This window comes from Pyrgilauda ruficollis, unplaced genomic scaffold, assembly GCF_017590135.1.
Source record: "Pyrgilauda ruficollis isolate IOZ18807 unplaced genomic scaffold, ASM1759013v1 scaffold15, whole genome shotgun sequence".
NCBI lineage: Eukaryota > Metazoa > Chordata > Aves > Passeriformes > Passeridae > Pyrgilauda > Pyrgilauda ruficollis.
The window spans coordinates 15666720-15687601 of record NW_024513654.1 but is presented as its reverse complement, the minus strand read 5'-3'; the positions used below and the strand labels follow the sequence as shown (position 1 = coordinate 15687601).

General features: G+C 35.7%; 1 protein-coding gene across 2 annotated transcripts in view; it reads left to right on the top strand.

The window, feature by feature from the left end:
- MYOF (myoferlin) overlaps nucleotides 1–18039 on the top strand; it is a 64072-nt gene extending 46033 nt beyond the window's left edge. The window contains exons 33-55 of one of the 2 annotated variants that reach the window (XM_041461378.1): nucleotides 978–1159; nucleotides 1252–1410; nucleotides 1578–1676; nucleotides 1976–2137; nucleotides 2643–2808; nucleotides 3384–3460; nucleotides 4878–4934; nucleotides 6804–6815; nucleotides 7653–7751; nucleotides 8380–8505; nucleotides 9581–9736; nucleotides 9821–9912; nucleotides 12042–12212; nucleotides 12735–12883; nucleotides 13101–13240; nucleotides 13520–13608; nucleotides 13689–13784; nucleotides 14376–14517; nucleotides 14828–14927; nucleotides 15802–15995; nucleotides 16353–16462; nucleotides 16774–16921; nucleotides 17379–18039. In XM_041461378.1, the coding sequence (XP_041317312.1) occupies nucleotides 978–1159; nucleotides 1252–1410; nucleotides 1578–1676; nucleotides 1976–2137; nucleotides 2643–2808; nucleotides 3384–3460; nucleotides 4878–4934; nucleotides 6804–6815; nucleotides 7653–7751; nucleotides 8380–8505; nucleotides 9581–9736; nucleotides 9821–9912; nucleotides 12042–12212; nucleotides 12735–12883; nucleotides 13101–13240; nucleotides 13520–13608; nucleotides 13689–13784; nucleotides 14376–14517; nucleotides 14828–14927; nucleotides 15802–15995; nucleotides 16353–16462; nucleotides 16774–16921; nucleotides 17379–17414 (2762 nt within the window). In that variant the 3' untranslated portion in view covers nucleotides 17415–18039. The remainder of the gene's footprint in view (nucleotides 1–977; nucleotides 1160–1251; nucleotides 1411–1577; nucleotides 1677–1975; nucleotides 2138–2642; nucleotides 2809–3383; nucleotides 3461–4877; nucleotides 4935–6803; nucleotides 6816–7652; nucleotides 7752–8379; nucleotides 8506–9580; nucleotides 9737–9820; nucleotides 9913–12041; nucleotides 12213–12734; nucleotides 12884–13100; nucleotides 13241–13519; nucleotides 13609–13688; nucleotides 13785–14375; nucleotides 14518–14827; nucleotides 14928–15801; nucleotides 15996–16352; nucleotides 16463–16773; nucleotides 16922–17378) is intronic. The other variant, XM_041461379.1, reaches the window with a different exon arrangement.
- The last annotated feature ends 2843 nt before the right edge of the window (nucleotides 18040–20882 follow it).

The following is a 20882-nucleotide window of genomic DNA, read 5'->3' as shown; positions in this document are numbered from 1 at the left end:
GAGTAAATGCAATGCCTCTGTTACAGAGGATACAGTGCTTTACAAGTTTTAGTGATATTTTCTAAAATGAGGAGGGTTTTGTACAGCTGTTTGTGTGGATTTGGCATATTTCAATATGCAGTACTTAAAAGCAATGCAAAGAAACAATTACAAATGCCTCCAAATTGCATTTGTATAATTCAGGACAAGCACCTCAGATGCAGTCATACATAAACTAGCTCATCTACATTTTATTTTCCTCTAAAAATAGTTTGAAGAATTAGCCAAATTTTGTAAAACTCTGATTGTGTACCTTGTCAGAATCTATTGAAGCTGACCTAAAAATAACCTTTAAAATTGCCTTTAGTCTTTAGTGATTGCAATTTGTACAGGAAACATTAATGACCATCATCAGATACCTTCTACAGAGCTCTTGATGATTTAAAGGCCTGCCACATAGTGGTCCTAGACCGCTTGAATCATTCAGCTGTTTCACAAAAAGAGGTTGCTATAAATGAGCATGTTTGAAACCTAACCATGATCTGAGCAATACAGCCTGGGACAATTTGTGGTTTGGCAACTAGTCAGACCGTGAATTATTTCTTTGTATTAATTATGAGGCAGTATAGTTATATATCAATGGAGAGAACAAAAAAGAGTTCCTATGGACAAGATTTAAGACAAGATTAGTATAAATAGTGTTTCATTTTAGTTTTCTGGTTCTCTTCCTGCTTTGCAAGATATTTTATCATTTTCATTTATTACTCTGTTAATCAAGCCTTGTATAAAGGAAGTGATTTATTAATCAAATGAAAATTGCTCTATTAAATATAAATTATATATATGTGTTCATTTTTGTTTTACATAGAATCGCTTATAGACTGGTAACAACAGTAGAAAAATAACATTATATTTGATAAAAAATGTGCTTCTGTGCCTTATGGCTTGATGTGTTTTGTTTGTAACTCTGTGCTTTCAATCTCTGTATGATATTTCAGATCCATATGCCCATGTTTCTTTCCTCCATCAAAGCAAAACAACTGAGATCATTCATTCAACTCTAAATCCTACGTGGGACCAGACTCTTATATTCAATGAAATTGAGATCTATGGGGACCCACAGTCAATAGCACAAAACCCACCTAATGTTGTTATTGAACTTTTTGACAGTGACCAAGTGGTAGGTGAAATCTCTTTACCCTGGTTGCTTTTTTATTTATTTATATTAGTTTACAGTACATTAATGGTTATTTTTGCTATTTTTGCTTGCAGGGTAAAGATGAATTTCTTGGAAGAAGTGTTTGTTCCCCCATGGTCAAGTTAATCCCAGAAGATGACATCACACCAAAACTGCTCTGGTATCCTGTAACAAATAATGGCAAAGCTTGTGGAGACATTCTTTTTGCTGCAGAACTTATTTTGAGAGACAAGGTATATATTTCTTTTTTTGTATGTATGTGTAATATAATAAGATACAGCATATAATCTTACATGGTGAGACATTATAGGAAGAACTGGTTTAGTAGTTGCATTGGTAACTTAGATGGGTATTTAATCTAAGATGAGAAAAACTAATACTGATGTTTGTGTCTTCACAGGGTGGTACCAACCTTCCAATTCTTCCATCACAAAGGGCACCAAAGCTTTACATGGTCCCTCAAGGAATCAGACCAGTAGTTCAACTCACTGCTGTTGAGGTATGGTTACTCTTAAACTAATTTAATACAAGTGCAGTCTTCTCATCCTCTAGACAGAAAGTTTTTGAATTTACTTACAGAAAACAAAAATTATTCATAGTGAGAAATACTCTTTTCTGTAAGTGTTTGTGAATACCACAATTTCTGTTAATTTTCCTGGAACTAGAACCTTGAAATATTTTGCCAGACACATATTATTATTGAAAAGATTTCATTTCTTCTTTCCTACTTTTTGAGTATTATATTAAACATATTGACATCCCTTCCCACTTTTGCTCATATTGGATTTTATTTTACAGATTCTGGCTTGGGGGTTGCGAAACATGAAAAACTACCAACTGGCACCTGTTATGTCTCCAAGTCTAATTGTGGAATGTGGTGGTGAAATGGTGGAATCTGTGGTGATCAAAAACCTCAAAAAGACACCGAATTTTCCATCTTCTGTTCTCTTCATGAAAGTTGTACGTTACAAAAACCTATATGCCAGTTATCTATAGCAAAATAAGTTCCTCCATAGTTTTAAAGGTCAAGGATTTGTTCTGAATAGAAAGACTCACACATCTTTTTTTGATTTACCATAAGAAATTTATGAGCCTGAAAACTGTAATAAAGATCATGTAAACATGTCTACAGTCATTGGTAGGTTGCACAATTTTATATGCACAATCCAGTGCAGTATATATATTTTTTATTTGAAAGGGCATCCATTTGCTTATAGATATTTGGCTACTTTCCTGTTGCTAGGACGGGTGCTATGCAAGAGTCAAGAAAATTCAAGATTTGGGGCAATTATTCTTACTGACTTTTACTGACTGATAAGATTAGACGTTTTCATTCACCATACAGCCATAGAACAAAGAACACTTCAATATTAAACAAATGAAGTAACAGCTCTAATTTAGGGGGGAAATCTTTATTTTTTCTTCTGTTTGCTTTCTAAAAAAACCTCTAACTCTCTATTTTTAGCTGTTACCAAAGGAGGAGTTATACAGTCCATCTCTTGTTATTAAAGTAATAGACCACAGACCATTTGGAAGGAAGCCTATTGTGGGACAATGTACTATTGACTTACTGGAAAGCTTTCGCTGTGACCCCTACACTACTAAACAGGACATTGCACCTCAGCTGAAAGGTAGGAAGATGGAAAATGAGAAGTTCTACATTCTTATGAGATGCTAGAATTACCTGCCTGTTTACTCTGCATGCTGTACTGGTGAATATCCATCTAGTGTTGTGTACTTAGGTAGAGATACTATTATCTGAAAGGAAAAACATCTAACAGTAAAGTTCTGTGAAGCATAAGAGGGCATAATGCAAAGGCGAGTCCACTCTTGGACTTGTGCTCATTCCCTGAAGTTCCTCTTTAGTATCAACTTGGTAGTTAACTACCTGCAGATCACCTAGTGCCAAAGAAATGATCCAGTGTTCCAGCAAATATGGCCTGAATACAATAGTGACATTTTCTCTACATTTTTTCAAGTTTTACTCTTATTATATATATTTGAGAAATGTTTGCGTATCCTGCACAAAATATTTTGTCTGTTTTTAGCCAAGAGTAGCAATGAATTGCTTTCTTTAGAGGATCAAACATATAGCCAGTGAATTATTTTACATCTTCTGTAACTGTCTGGATTTAAATCTGATGAAACTGTTTAGTAAGGTATTTTTTCTACACCATATTGCCTTAATAAAACCTTTGTCTTACAGTTAGTCTGCTCTCTGCTGCACCTCGCCAGGATACAGTAATTGATATGGAAGACACACAGCCACTGCTAACAGCTCAGGTAATCTTTGAAATTTGATGCTTAACTTTCTTCTTAAGATCTCTGATTTCTGAGGAACTAGCTAGACAGCAAAATTGTCAGAAACATATGCAGCCCTCTGCATGGCCACATGGGAGAAAGTTACTTGGTGACAGGAAAACAAAGGAAATTTGGTCATAATTTTAATCTTTGTTTTCATATCCTGAACACCAAACTATAGCATTTTGTCCTTGATCAAATTCACCAGTAGCTTAAGAATTAATTCACTTGTTCGATAGCTACTGAAAGTATGTGATAGAACATCACCCAGTTCCCACTGTGTGTGGATAGGGCAGCCTGATTTTGCACAGACTGAGCAGTTCTAGATAAAGGAGTTAGAAGTAGGGTATGCTCTGCTCCTTCAGCCCTTCATTTTATCACAGTCACACCTTGGCCTCTCTTACCTTGAAGCCATCCAAACCCAATAACACTGAAAAAAAAATTTTTCTGCACTAACACTTCTTTTCCTTCTCTGTTGTGCCTTGTGTCTTTACTGCTGTGATTCTTTCGGGACCACCACAATACAGTTTTACTTTCCAGGTAAAAAATAATTCTACTTAAAGAATTTTACTCTTGGTTTGAAGCGTGACTGAAGACAGATTCCAAGCAGTATATTTTTAAGGAAAAAAATATTAATTCTTTTAGGACTGCAAAATGTTTCCCTTGCCTAGAAGGTGTTTTCATAGATTTCTGATGGCCTATTACATTAAAGGAAGCAGAGAAATTATGCTCTCTAATATACAGCAATTTTGCAGGCTCTTAATCCACAATTTTGACTTTTGAAAATGCACAACATTTTACATTGTTACAGCAGTCCCAAAGTAAATAATACTGAATTTAAGTTTTTGGACTCTTACTGCTATTTGAGTATTTTAATGATTGCCTTTTTCTTCTTTCATCTCTTCTTCTTACTGTCATCATATTCAGACTCTAATTTAAGTAGATAGATAGACCATGATCTTGTCATGATTACTGTCATCATACTTGTAAATTGTCATTAATATTTAATTTACAACAGTCTCTAACCTTTATCTGAAATAGGTTTTCTCTTCTAATATAAGTAGGATATATTATTATTTTCTTTAAAAATTATAAGGAAAAATATTTAGAAAATAAAGAAGATTTAGCACTTCAAAGTCACCAGCAAAATTGATTATATTCGTGTAGTTTATTTCAACTAAAAAGGGAAAATTTTTAAAGAAACACAATTTCTTTTAGTTTGACATCACCCAAGCCAAATATAACATTAGATAAAGTGAAACCATCCATATTAGAGAAATGAAAACTCAGAACAATCCAAATTGAGATAAGTAAAACTGTGGAAAGTGTAAGTGCTATGCAGACAACACCCTGAGGACACAAAATGCCAAAATTTCATCAATTACATTCCAATTTCCAGTGTTTAAGCAGTATGGCAACAGCACTCAGCAAAATGGCTTCTCCAACAACCGTGCATGTATGTACCAAAGTGATGCATGCAGTGGCCAGCACGGGCTGGATGGGAGCAGTGCAGCCTATGGGGCCTTGAGGGGCACTTCTCTGGGCACCTCTGCCGAAGAGATTTTGGAGGAGATGATGCTCACAAGTCCAGTAGGATTAGTTATATTAAGGTACCCTTGTTCAGGAAATCTTACTGTGCATGTACAGTATGTATGAACTACTAAAAACTTGTTTTGTGTGACAACTTACTTAGAATCTGTGTGATAAAAGCAAAAAAATTAACAGGAATTATTTAACTATGCTATTAATATTTAAACTTTGTTTAGAAGTCCGCTTCCTGGAAAATAAAATTACAATTTTAAAAATTCTAACTCTGACTCTTCTAGGGATCCACTGCACCACTTAGATTTTTTTCCCATAATTCCAGATTTTTCAGAAAGACAACAGTTAAATACTAATGTCTTGACAACTTCATGTATAACAATGTGCAGTGAAGTTACTGGGTACATTTTGAAAAGGACAATAACATTACATTGTATTTACCATGTGAGTATTTCACTCCAAAATCTCAAATTAATCATATGGCATTTTATTCTGTGTTTTGGCATTCTGTGAGCACATTCTGATTACAACTTTTAGTAACAATAATATCTGAATATTGAAGACTATTATTTGCTCTGGGAATTTTTAAAGAACATCTTAAAGTTTTGATATATTTTTCTCCTTAAATACTTCTTCCCAAAACTACCAAGTGCATTATTTGAAGAGACATTTGGTAGTATATCAAGGGGGAAAAATACAAACCCAAAACATAACCCCTGACTTAAACTCTTCCAACATTATGGTTTGATGAGAGATTCAGAGTTCCACACAGTATATTTCATGAAAAAGTTTCAAATTTGCTCTTTGAATTATGATTGAGTAATTATGCAAGCTAACTTTTGCATTGTCAACATTGCAAACCAGTATTTAAACAAAGTGAAATTTAAATATAGCAAACTATTCAAAATTACCTCTTGAATTCTGCCAGTAAGTTTTGCAAATCACTAATGAAGCTTTTGCAACAAAAAAAATTCACTCCAACTGTCTTTAGAAAATGACAGTCCCATGCTAATCTGATAGGAATTTGCTGTATTTATGATGTGAAGCTAGACAAGACTAGTAAAATATGATAGACCTGAAAATCCCAGTGAAATTATTACTTAAGAGAACAGAAATGGGAGTAAATGAGAACAATATACCAGAGTGATGTCCTGATGCATTTGGCTTGTATTCATAAAATGTTTTCATATCTCTTCTGCTTTGCACAAAAATTCATTGCTAATGCTTGTAAATGAAAACACGAGGTATAATGTATAAAAAGTAGCAGAAATGACACTTGCTAATCATGGCTTCCAGATGGGATGCATGATGCTTGCTCTTCATGGACTAGCAGGTCATAATTATGGTATCTGTGATTTAACAGCTGAAGCATTTTGGATTGTGCATATTGTTTTTACTCTTATATGGATAAATCTATAGACACAATTTTTTTGCACTTTTTTTTTTGGTTATATGAAGAACAAAGCACAGGGTAATAATGTCTTACAGTCCTGAAAACCTGCTTTCTAAAATGTGTGTGTGTATAAATATGCATGCTCCAATTTAATATCTAGAACATTCTGCTTTTCTGACAGCACAAAAAAAAATCAAGTTAAACACATGTGTCTGAGTATTCTTCAAAAGCATTTCTAAATTATTAATGTTTGTAACTTACTTTGCACACTTACTATATACAAACTCCTAAACATTTAAAGTCTATTTAATTGTTTAAAATTCTACAAATCATATCCTTACCATTGCTTTTATTTTGCTCTTTTTTTTATGACTTTATCCTCATGAGCAGCTCACAGAAAAGGTAATGTATACTACTTCAAAATAATCTGCACATTGCTTTCTCCAATTGAAAACCAGTATATCAATACTGCCTACAAATTAGCATTTTAAGCACGTGGATGAGAACAGTAATCTCTGAAAATGTTTGATATAAAACCTACTTGTTACGTGGTAGATTTAGGAAAAATATGCAAGACTGAAACAGAAAGCCCTATATATAAAAAAACCCCAACAAACCCAAAACAGCCCCAACCAACGCTCACCATTAATGATCTACATAATACTTTAAGATTCTCTGTAAGTCCAAACAATCATAAAAAAAATCAGATTTACACAGTGGATGAATATTATTCATTCTTTTCATTCATAGACAATGAATGCTATTTATTACAATTGGGAGTTTGTTTTCAGGGGCAAATAATTATATTATGCAAACCCTGTGAATACAGAAAATAGCACTTTCTTAAACAGTGTTTATAAGACTTAAATAAATAAAAATAGAAAAACCCCACAGAAATACTGTATTAGTAGAATGTATAGACTGCTAGTATCTAGGAGGCATGAGGCTTATTGAAGTACTGTTTTTTAAGGAGCAAGACTCGACTACTTTTCAACTGCATTTTGTTAACAATGAGGGACATCTGCAAGTGCCTTAATTATTATATTCTAATTTTCTTCTTTATCTTTTCAGATAAATCTTTAATATTACCTAATAATAATCTTAATTATTACTGATAATAAGTTTTAGAGGATATTATTTGTTACTATGCTTAATTGTTCATTATTTCTGCTGTACAGTGTGATAGGAGATAGGCTTTATCTCCCAATAAAAGCTTTTCTTATTTGCTTTTCTTTTAAGGAGGAAGAAATTGTTGATTGGTGGAGCAAATTTTATGCTTCAATAGGAGAATATGAAAAATGTGGACAGTACATTAAAAAAGGATATGACACTTTAAAGGTATTGCTCAGGATAAAATAAGTGAACATATTTCAGAGTTTATAGGCCCAAGACCTGATCAAAACTGTCTTTTTTTTTTTTTTTAATGCTCTTCAAAATTTAACTATACATGATTTTCTATAAAGGTTCTTTCCTAATTCACATTATTAAATGAAAGTTTTAAGAAGATATCTTGGCTTCTCTTCTACTTACCTACACTTATTAAGAGATGTATTAATAATTTAATCTCACCTTCAGTAAAAAGTGAATTTTACTCTTGATGTCTTTGGGCACCAGGCAGATCCTAAATAAACATACACATTGAGAAAGTATGAGCACAGAGAATCAGTACTTCTGCTGTTTGTTGGCTAAAATTTGAAGTGAGACTACTTTCATTCCTTGTCTAATACAGCTGACAAAGAAAGTAAGTCTTATGACATGCTGCTTACTCTGGTTTTAACCAAGCCTAAATGAAGCTTTATCACATGTTCTCCAAAACATTGTATTTGCTCCCACTTCGATATAAAAATAATTCCAAAAGGTTTGGTTCCCTAAAATATTCCATCAAACATAAAATACTTTGCAGTGCCATTATAGTGGAGCTGATATATATGATAATTTCTAAACTTTCCTTTCTTCTTTTTTTAAGGTATATGATTGTGAATTGGAAAAAGTGCCTGAATTCAATAACTTAACAGACTTCTGTGATACATTTAAACTATACAGAGGGAAATCTGAGGAGAGCGATGATCCATCAGTGGTCGGAGAATTCAAGGTAAATTTCAAATGATGGGCAACAAACAAATGCTAGCTGCAGTCTTTTGTATGCAAGTGGTTATTTAAGTAGAGCTACATGCAAGCATTTCAGCTTAAATATGGATGTTTACATTAGTAGGGGCAACAGATATTGGTAACTACTTAGCTACAGGCCTATCTTTTTCAAGGAAAGTACAGCTACACATTGCTCACACTAGATGTGCTAGATGTTAATTGAAAATAAATATAATTCCTGCTAATGTGACCTTCCCCAGTAACCATGGGACAGAACCTTCCCAGATAACCTCTCAAACAGGACTAAAATTTCAAAAAGCACATTTTTAGAATGATTTTGGAAAAGGTATTTTGTACTATGCCTGCGTTTCTGTGACTTTTATAGATTAAAATAATGCTGATGTAGATAAGACCAACCAACCAACCAATCAAAAAACCTCCAAACTTTAGATGATGTTTTTGGAGACAGAAACAAAGTATTTGTTATATATTCTTAGTTGGAGCAAAACTGAGCAACTGTGTTGGCATCAAAACAGCTGAACTGAGTTAAACTGTCAAAGGACATAACCTTGTCTTTTTAGTGTTATCATTCAAAACCCGCTAAGATAAAAAAAAAAAGACATTTAGGTCACTGTGGATCAGGCTATAATTTTGCTACTCATATATTAAATATATACATATATATATATTTAATATATGTATATATTTAATGTATGTATTTTATATATATGTGTGTATATCTATATATATTATATATATTTGTGTATATTTATAATATATATGTATATATACACATATATATGTAAATATATATACATATATATGTGTATTTATATACACACATATATACATATATATACACATATATATATACACACATATGCATACACACATATATATACATACATATCTATACATACATATATATACATGTGTATATATATATATATACACACACATACACACTCATATATATGGCCACATATAGAGTGTGTATGTGTAGGATAAATAAGGAAAACCAGACTGAGCAGAGTGCCTTTCCTGCATCCCTCTGGCCAAGCCCGTGCGCTGTTTTTCAGGGCTCGTTTAAGATCTACGCCTTGCCGGACGACCCGGCGGTGGCCGCGCCGCCGCGGCAGTTCCGGGAGCTGCCGGACAGCGGCCCCCAGGAGTGCATCGTGCGCATCTACATCGTGCGAGCCCTGCAGCTGCAGCCCCAGGACAACAACGGGCTGGTGAGCCCTGCCCTCCCGCGCTCTCATAAAGTTAGTCTTGATAACTGTGTCTTAACGATGTTCTTTTTTTCTTATTTTGAATAGTGCGATCCTTACATAAAAATAACTTTGAGTAAAAAAGTGATTGAAGACAGAGATCATTATGTGCCTAATACCCTCAACCCAATCTTTGGCAGGTAACATACTTTTTTGTATTTTCAATTTACTGTATTTTAGAATGTTTTCCTATTTTTTTTTAAGCTAAACCATTACTTGAAATATTCAGTGCTCTATTCATAGTTATATACTGACAGTTAATTGTGAGTAAAATTGCATGAGGTGTTTTCCTTTGAAATCATTAGAAAACACAGATGTTTGCCTCATCCGTAGATTTTCTTTGTCATGTGGGTAAATTGCACGAAGTAAAACAATGTATATGTCTTTAAACCAGCCTGTGTTAGGCATATAAGAATAACAAAATATGCTTATGGAATATGGAAGAAGTTTAAACTGTGAAAACTAGATGGATCTCACAAGTAATCAACTTAGCATGCATTCCCAGTACAATGGTCTTTCCATCAAAGGTTAATGACTCCACTGAAATATATTAATAAAAAATACTAGTTAGGAATTAAAAGTTTCATCATCTGTATAATTACTATGAAATTCTAGGTCTAGTTTAGAGTTGGAGGAGGATTTTGATAACTTAGAAGGTTCAGAGAGGAGGAGTAGAAGGATTATAAAGAGTTTGAAAAGCATAATTTGCAATCATGCACTACAGGTTTTCAATTGTTCAGATTATGCAAAGAAATAGACAGCAAAGATACTTGATTACAGACACAAAGTAACTTCCCTGGCCAAGCCCGTGCGCTGTTTTTCAGGGCTCGTTTAAGATCTACGCCTTGCCGGACGACCCGGCGGTGGCCGCGCCGCCGCGGCAGTTCCGGGAGCTGCCGGACAGCGGCCCCCAGGAGTGCATCGTGCGCATCTACATCGTGCGAGCCCTGCAGCTGCAGCCCCAGGACAACAACGGGCTGGTGAGCCCTGCCCTCCCGCGCTCTCATAAAGTTAGTCTTGATAACTGTGTCTTAACGATGTTCTTTTTTTCTTATTTTGAATAGTGCGATCCTTACATAAAAATAACTTTGAGTAAAAAAGTGATTGAAGACAGAGATCATTATGTGCCTAATACCCTCAACCCAATCTTTGGCAGGTAACATACTTTTTTGTATTTTCAATTTACTGTATTTTAGAATGTTTTCCTATTTTTTTTAAGCTAAACCATTACTTGAAATATTCAGTGCTCTATTCATAGTTATATACTGACAGTTAATTGTGAGTAAAATTGCATGAGGTGTTTTCCTTTGAAATCATTAGAAAACACAGATGTTTGCCTCATCCGTAGATTTTCTTTGTCATATTTTTTTTAAGCTAAACCATTACTTGAAATATTCAGTGCTCTATTCATAGTTATATACTGACAGTTAATTGTGAGTAAAATTGCATGAGGTGTTTTCCTTTGAAATCATTAGAAAACACAGATGTTTGCCTCATCCGTAGATTTTCTTTGTCATGTGGGTAAATTGCACGAAGTAAAACAATGTATATGTCTTTAAACCAGCCTGTGTTAGGCATATAAGAATAACAAAATATGCTTATGGAATATGGAAGAAGTTTAAACTGTGAAAACTAGATGGATCTCACAAGTAATCAACTTAGCATGCATTCCCAGTACAATGGTCTTTCCATCAAAGGTTAATGACTCCACTGAAATATATTAATAAAAAATACTAGTTAGGAATTAAAAGTTTCATCATCTGTATAATTACTATGAAATTCTAGGTCTAGTTTAGAGTTGGAGGAGGATTTTGATAACTTAGAAGGTTCAGAGAGGAGGAGTAGAAGGATTATAAAGAGTTTGAAAAGCATAATTTGCAATCATGCACTACAGGTTTTCAATTGTTCAGATTATGCAAAGAAATAGACAGCAAAGATACTTGATTACAGACACAAAGTAACTTCCTTCCTCAGTCCGAATTCAAGCTGATGCACAGAAAACATCTAAGTAATACATTGTGCTGAAAGGAAGGAGGTAATATCCACAGGAGTAAAAATGAAATTATTTATAAATGCAAATAGAAATTGGAGCATGAAAGATAACTGCTGCTAGATTTATCAGCACTGGAAGCATTCTTTTAATACCTTCTAAAGGCTATTGCTCAAAAATAAACTAGTAAGTGCTTTTTTCTATTTGTATTTTTGAGTTTAAAAATAAGAAGCATTTCTCAAAAGAGCAATAGCCTTAATGGGCAATTTTTATGTTTAGAATGTATGAACTCAGCTGCTTCTTGCCTCAAGAAAAGGATCTGAAAATTTCAGTCTATGATTATGATGCATTGACTCGTGATGAAAAAGTGGGTGAAACCATAATTGATCTGGAAAACAGATTCCTTTCTCGTTATGGATCTCACTGTGGCATCCCCCAGCAGTACTGGATGTAAGTAAATTTTGTCTGTTGAAAATTTTAATCTGTAAGACCTTGTACCCAATCTCTAAAAATACCTTAATTCTATGGTTAAAAAACAATGCTGTGGCTTCTCAAGGGTACTTGTTGTGCTTGTTCTATCATCTAAACTCCAAGTGAAGCCGTAAATCTTCAGAACAGCCTTCACTGAAAACCATGGCATCAAATATTTTGATATTTTCTTAACCCAGTAATGTATGTTATTTCTGTCCAGAGAACTCACACTTAACAGAATTTTCTGACCTACTGTTGCAAGTAAATATGAAAGCATCTGAGAGTGTGAATTATTTTGATATGTAAAGAAAAACCACTCTGTCTTGGAAGGTAATTGAGCTGATACAAAATTGTGTCACTGTATCAAACTCCAGAGCCCTCAATCTAGGCAGTTACAGTGCTGCCCTTTCTGAGATAGTTTAATGAACATGTTTTACATGGTGTGTAAATGCCTTGAATTGTGAATAATTTTAGGATATGTTTCTTTTGCTTTCATAAAAGTTCAGGTGTGAATACCTGGCGTGATCAATTAAAACCCACGCAGTTATTGCAAAATGCAGCCAGGTTTAAAGGCTATGCTCCTCCTGTCCTCTCTGAGAATGGCAGAAAGATTAACTATGGGGGTCAAGACTATACTTTGGAGGATGCTGGTGAGTTGGTTCACTTATTTTACATGTATGTCTTAAATTCACATTGAAAAAATAGAAAACTTTCCAGTTATTTATGGAATACTAGAAATATATATTTGATTTTTCTCCAAGTTGAACACACTTTTGTGCTCAATTTTAAATATCTAAAATTTTTTTAAGTTCAATTGCAAATTCTAGTTCATAAGCCCCTGTTTTTTTCCCATTTATTTTATTTCAGAAGCTAACAAAATCTTGCATCAGCATCTTGGTCCATGTGAAGAGCGGTTAGCCCTTCATATCCTCAGAACCCAGGGTTTGGTACCTGAACATGTGGAAACAAGAACCTTATATAGCACTTTCCAGCCCAACATCTCCCAGGTACTGTGAGCTGGCTTGGTTATGGTATCTCGAAAGCAGAAATGGAGCATTCCAGAATTTATGTCATGTTGTTAATGGTGTGGTATCTCTGAGGGGGAAGAGGGCTACAAATCGTTATTGCTTGGTTTAAAATATACAGCAGGTTAGTCTAGAAACATAATAAAATGCAGCTTTTTAAAGAAAGTTTCTGTAGAAATGAGAAAACTTATCTGACAAATGAAGGGGCCATGACAAACCTATGTGCAACAAACAATCCCTCATCCATCTTTACTGCCACAGGGAAAGCTGCAGATGTGGGTGGATGTTTTCCCCAAAAGCTTAGGACCACCAGGCCCTCCGTTCAACATCACTCCCCGAAAAGCCAAGAAGTGAGTATCCCCACCTTCTCACACCCTCTGGCAGCCTTGACAAAGCAATCCAAATCTCTCACCCCAGATATCTCTCTTAGGTATGTCCTGCGTGTGATCATCTGGAACACCAAAGATGTCATTCTGGATGAAAAGAGCATCACAGGAGAAGAAATGAGTGACATCTATGTGAAGGGGTAAGAGCATTCTGTCATGTAACACTTAAAATGAATAACATTCAGAATGTCCTGGGACTACCTTGACCATGGATTTCAAATATTATTTGGTTCAGCCAAATCAAATGCTAACCTCAGAGAACTACAGAAGTGTTATCAGATAAAGCACAACCAGTTAATGTGTGGTGTAAGATCCCAGAATTTCATTTCTTGAGTCGGACAGCAACTAAAAAGGCAGAGAGTTGGCTTAGGTGCTGCATGACTTGGACTCTTAATTTTTATATTCCCTCATCTTAATATAAAAAAGCAATAAAAAGCAGAGAGATATACTACCAGGCAGATCTAATTTCTTACTAAATAAGAACTCAGCAACTCACCACTGAGTTCTAACAGCACAGCAATGGTCTTAGATCAGAAATTCAGTTCAGATGTTCCTTTTTACAGTGCTAAATTGGAACCCAACTGCAAAGGGGCGTGGAAAACTCCCCAGCCCTCTGTGAGCAATTCTTACATCTTGTCTGCAACCCCTTAATGACACAGTAACAGTACAAACAGGCAATCCCACAGTGTAATCCCACTGCAAACACCAGACACATCTCTCCATATTTTCAGATGGATGCCTGGTAATGAAGAAAATAAGCAGAAAACTGATGTTCACTACCGATCATTGGATGGCGAAGGGAACTTTAACTGGAGATTTGTTTTTCCTTTTGACTATCTCCCCGCAGAGCAGCTCTGTTTAGTTTCCAAAAAGGTAAGTATTCCTAAAGATTTCAATTCTTAGAATACAGATTCTAGTTAGCCTGGTAATTTGTACCTACATATTGAAAGAAACAATTTGGCTCAGTTCCATATACTTTCTCGCACTGCTGTTGTGAATAGATTCATTTTGCCTTGGGGCCAGGAGCAACACTAGCAACAGCAGCAGTCTGCTTTTAGCTGGGCAAGATTAGATCTCTTAATACTTCCACCAACCCCAGAATTCACAAGTACTAGCAGACTCCAGCTTTGAATTTCCATACGTAATTTTAAAGGTGTTTAGTGTTTGTTTTTTAAAATTTTAGGAACATTTTTGGAGTCTTGACAAGACAGAATTCAGAATCCCACCCAAACTGATCATTCAAATATGGGATAATGACAAGTTCTCCTTGGATGACTATCTGGGTAAGATTTTGATTGAAAATAGTTACTGTTCTCTCAAGCAAGATATCAAAGTGAACAAATTTAAATTACCACATAAGGATTGCATTTACAGTGAGACATTGAGCATGGAAATATACTCCAGCTTTCCTTCTCAGTACAGGCTCACTGAATGAATAAGTATTCACTCAGTAAAGGCCTACTGGCAGGTAAACCAAGATACTTTTCACTCAGGTAAATCCTCTCACAAGGCATATGAAATAATAATATGCATGAAAATTTGCTTTGCTTCTTTCTTTAAGTAAAATTACTTAAACAAGGGCACTTCAGTTCTAAATAAGAGTATTGACAATAGCACATAGTTTAGGTTTAAGCAATCTACTTCACACTGTTATTATTCCCCACCTTTTCTAGGGATACTGCTCTGCACAGGATTCTTTGCCCTGTATTAAGACTGCTCCAAAGTCTTTAGCTTACGTACAAACTATACAGGCCTCAAAATCTGAAAACAAATAGTTGATATATAACCATTATTAAAATTTGCTAAATGATGCATTCAATTGTCAGCAATTGCTTATTACATTGCTGTATTTGGGTATCTTCCATTCAGATGCGTGGGGAAAAAAACCCCTCTATTAAAAAATCAAACAATCTTGCAAGCTCTTGTTGAGCTTGCTAAATCAAATTTATCAACACAATCAAGACGGGCTTAAACACAATGTGTCCCACTTCCCTGCCTCACAACATCTTTAGACAAACAGGAATGTAATGTGTCTGTTGATTGCCTTTCCTCTATTTCCTGTATGTATATGTTTAGAGATAGCAAGGTTTATGTTGAGCTGCTGAGCTGTATGGTTGGTTGTGTTATGCAGTGTTTATTTTTGTATCCGCCTTCTAGGCTTTGTGGAACTTGATTTACATAAAACAATCATTCCAGCAAAAGTTCCTGAGAAGTGTAATATAGACATGATTCCAGAGTACAAGGCAGACAGTTCTCAGAAGGCTCCCAGGACTGCCTCTCTCTTTGAGCAGAAATCCATGAAAGGATGGTGGCCATGCTATGTTGAAAAGGATGGCTCACGTATTTTAGCGGTAAGGTTATTTCTTCTTTTAAAAGTGAGCACACTTCAGATGTGCTCACCTTTCCTTTCAAATTACAAAGAAAGACTGTAAAGAGTCTCCCACTTAGCTGTTAGCTTTCAGTGGATAGACAGAGGAGGGGTAAATAGGACATTCCATGCACAAGTTCAGGAATTTGGTCCAGCAACAATTTTTTGTTTTAAAATGTGAGATTAATGCTTCATTTGTGTAGTTTGTTGCTAACTTTGTTTAACCTGAAAGACTGTGGTGCCAGTTGAGTCATGCTATCTTGCCAAAGCAGCTGATGAAGTAGTGTGGATGAGTGCAATTTCAATAAGATGCTTGTCTCATGCCACTTTTTGTCTGAAGGGTAAAGTTGAAATGACACTGGAAGTTGTCAATGAAAAAGAAGCTGAGGAAAGGCCAGCTGGTAAAGGAAGAGATGAACCCAACATGAACCCCAAACTAGATCTACCAAAGTAAGATATTATTATCCCACTGGCTTTAGAAATACCCAGTATCTAGTTACTCTGATGCATGCAGTAATATATTAGTCATCAGTTATCCTTTGCAAAACTCCATTTATAAAAGCCAATCTTATTTCCTCCTGCGAGCATTAGGATAAAATGCAGGATGGTTTCAGTACTAATGGCACATGTTTACTGCAGCTGCTACCTTATATTTCAAAACTGTCTGTTTTCTTCAACCTCAGACCAGCATGTTTTAAAGTGTTATAATATCATGCTTAAGTTTTAGAGTATAAATAATACTTGCTTCTTTCAAAATGCAGCCGGCCAGATACTTCCTTCCTTTGGTTTACAAATCCCTGCAAGACCATGAAATTCATTGTGTGGCGCAGGTTTAAATGGCTCTTCCTAGGCCTCATCATCTTGCTGATTCTCCTCCTGTTTGTAGCAGTGCTCCTCTATTCCCTGCCGGTAAGGATTTGTGAATGTTGCTGTTCCTCAGCTGTGGGATGAGCTTAGACAGCAGTCACCAACAGGATACATTCCTGACTCAGACAGAGTCTATCACCTCTGCTTTAGCAGGAGATAGGGATTATATCCTTATAGCTAAAAAAAAAAAAAAAAAAAACTTATTTTTAATGATAAACAATTAAAATGTAGGTCAAAACTAACCTATTAACTAAAGATGGAACAAGGAACTGCTTTAGAAGAGTTAATAACCTACACAATTAAAATAGCTAATAGCTGGCCTAGAGTCTACATTAGTCTGAAAAAAATTACCTATTTTCACTGTATTTTAACTCAAATTACCACACCCTAAATACATTTTGACCCATTTTAATATTTAAAATGTCTTTTTCAAAACTACACTGAAGTATTTTGTGTACATCATTTTACCTCTCTTGTTTCTTTCCTCCTCCCCCAACAGAATTATTTGTCAATGAAGATCGTCAAACCAATTTGAGGAAGAATTTTTCACCTCATCTTTTTAAATAGTACTGAAATTTCGCCCCAGGCTGTGGACCAAAATCAGCAAGGCTCTCCATCCTTTGTATCTGCTTGTATTTAGAACGGTAAAATAGATAATTAAGACTTTCAATAAGGTTAGCCAAGGTTCAAGAGGTCATGGAAGGTGGTTTTTAAAAACAAGGAATAACCCACGACCCCCATTTTTTTTACTTCAGTGGTATCTATACATGGTAAAGTTCTGACGTTGATTTAAAGTGGATTTTTCATAAAAATCACTGAGAGGAGCTGCCTGCTATTGATATCTCTGGTTTTTAACAGATACTTTCTTTTGAATATCTTTTTTGTTGGGCACACTTTGAAACTCTGTATTTTAAATTAAAGGAAAACAATCACTATTTACAATTATGTCTACCAAAGAAACATCATAGTGCAACCAAAGGGTCATACATTGTTTCTAGTTCCAAAGTTTTCATCATCATGCTGCTTAAAATTCTTATTTGCCATGCTGTAGACTTGACAACACTATACACAGATCCTGACAAATTCATAAACATAGAAATTAATTATAATATTTTTTAGTATAATTACAAAATTTTAAATAAACTTATCCACAAGTAAAACACAAGTTTCCAGTTTTCTTCAACTACTACAAACTACAATTTATTAGGGCTTGTGCTTAAGGTATTTTACTGTTATCTGCACAGTGAAGAATAAGGAAATACTTCTGCACAAAGTTCTTATTAATTTATTCATTAGTTAGGAAATTAATAAAGAAATCTATTGATCAGTTTCACTACACTCCTTGTATTTAGAGATGATCATGCATCAAAAACAGGAGGATACATGACCTAGAATCAACCCTTGTTTGAAATCTGATCTGCACACGGGAAGTATCTCATTTTGCATCAATCTCCTCTCCCAAGGCAGAGTAAAATATAATCTGCACTAAAAATCAGGTTATAGTCTGTGATTCTATCTTACTTTTATGGAGGGCTGATGCAGAAGCCTGAAATCAGCATTTGGTGTGAGTGTCAGTTTTTGACTGGATAAAAGGCTTCAGCTATCTTTAAAAAGATGCCAAAATAACTACAGAAATTAGTCTTTAAAAACTTCTATCATTGTATTTAGTGACATATTTAACACTTTCTTATAACACAGTACTGTAAAATAATAAGCATGTACTTGTTGGGCAAAGTAAGTAACCTTATTCTGCTGGAGGAATTAGGTTAAAGGTCTAATATTAAATAGCTTCCATCATGTGAAATCCCAGTGGCTAGAGTGGAGCAAGCAGCAGTCACCCTGTCGAAAACATAACACCACGCTTAGTTTTTTGCTGTCAAGAAACTCTCAAGCATCTTGACCCTTGAATGAGAGCTTAGAGCTGGAACTAATCACTATCCAGATGGATTGTCTCTCCAATAATGATGAAATAGCACTCCAGAAATAACCAGCAATTTGCATGAGCTAATGTTTGATCATCCACTATTAAAATCTGTCTCAATCAATGCCATAAATCTGACAAACGGTAAAAATCACAGCAAACTTATTTTCATGCAAGACAAGAAAGTGTGCTACTTCTAAGGGTTGTAATTAGAAAGCATTTAACTTCAAAGGGTGTGGAGCAGAGATCCAAGCAAGCCTGTTCACAGAGCATTTGAAGAGTGGCAGGTACTGCCCTTCTGAGTGGAGTTCACCCTCTTCCAGATGCCTTTTTGTTCAAGCATGCATAGGCTTGATCGTTTCACTTCAATTAGGCACTGCTATTAAAAACATAACTGAAAAGTCTGAGAAGCCATTCCGGCTGCCAGCCTGCCCCAGTAACAAACAAAAGACAGCACATCTTCACAAGAAAGAAAAGGTGATCATTTATATTTACAGAGAGTGCTAGTCAAATCTGTAATCCCTGGTGCAGCTGCTGTGCATGACTCCAACATGCAACAGGTTTTTGTCTAGCTGGAACAGTTACCAAAGATTTAGCCCTGTGTTGGAGCAATTTGGTGCTGCTCTCACCGTGCGTCGACGACTGGGATGTTCACTTTGGCCAGTCCAGCTCTGAACCACTCCAGTTACCAGCAGCTGAGCCAAATGGCCTGTGAGGCCACAGAAAAGAGGGCAGAATGTAGATGTTCCTGATACCACTCCTCCTTATTACAGGAAATTACTTAATCCAGGGAATTCCTCCTCCTATGAGTTTGTTTTGCCAGCCAGCTGGAACAGCCAGGGAAAGGCTAAAGCTAAACTGAAAGTGCTTATAAGAAAAAATGGGTAACTAGCAGCAGGATGTCAGAGTCCTCCTGCCTCTGCCATCACACAGGTTCAGACATTTTTGATGCACTCTTTGATGCACTCAGTATCCAAGCAGCACATCCAAGCATTCCTATCAATGCTTGCTGTAGTCGTCCCAAACACTGACTACTGGAATGGGCTGTAAGGAAGTTAACAGCTACTGTCATGTACTTTACAAAGAACCATCGTGTAATTAAAGATAAAATATTTGGAGAAACTTGCACCTATACCAGCTCAATGTAAACAGGCAGTAAATTCAGGCACACTTACAAGCTGTTCTTGCATTTCTTTAAACAACCACAAGATGACATCCCAAGTCTCGTGTGCTCACAAAGGCCTTCCCATACTTCTGTTTTATTCCTACCCTAAATACATTCCACATATGGAGATGAACAAGATCCATTTAGTAATCAAGGGAAAACAGTCCCATGAAGTCCATTGCTTCTGTATGCGAAAAACACAGCGGTAAGCACATTTGAGACCTACCTATTACAAAGTGACTCCAAGCCTGGTCCTTACTGACCTCTATATTGTTGTATCCACTCCCTGTCAACTCCCAAGCAGTACTAAAGTGTGAAATGGTAGCATTCAGTGCTGCATCTTGTGTCAATTTACTAGCTCAGCTTGTAAATACCATACAGCTTTTTACACAGTACTTGCCATTGCTCAGAGCTGCCACGTCATGTTCACAGGCAGGGACATGAATTAGAAAGACAATTCTTTAATGGAAAACTATCAACTTCTTTAAAAATTCATGTGCAAAAAAAATTACACATTTTATCTGTCAAGTCTGACCATGCTCTGACCACAAAGTTACCCTTTGAAAAATTTATTTCCCTTGTAATCTTTACTGTGGCTAAGAGATTGCATTCACTGACAAGTGCAAGATGAGAAACACTGTAGGGAAAAAACACTTTGCTGAAGCCTGCAGGATATATTGCAGGTGCTGAAAAAAGACTCCAAGACAGTTCTGTTCCTTTCCCAGACCTACAAGGAGTCAGAACTTGGAGTAGAAAGCACCGGGCTTTGAGAACACAGCAGCAGGTACCAAACACCCGAAATGAGCAGTGGGACCCCGGAGTGCCTGCACAGAAGGGAGTGGTGCTCACTGCATTTCGGAGAGCTACCCAGAAGTGGTCAGTGAGCAACACTGAGCCTGCAGCGTGTCTCACACAGC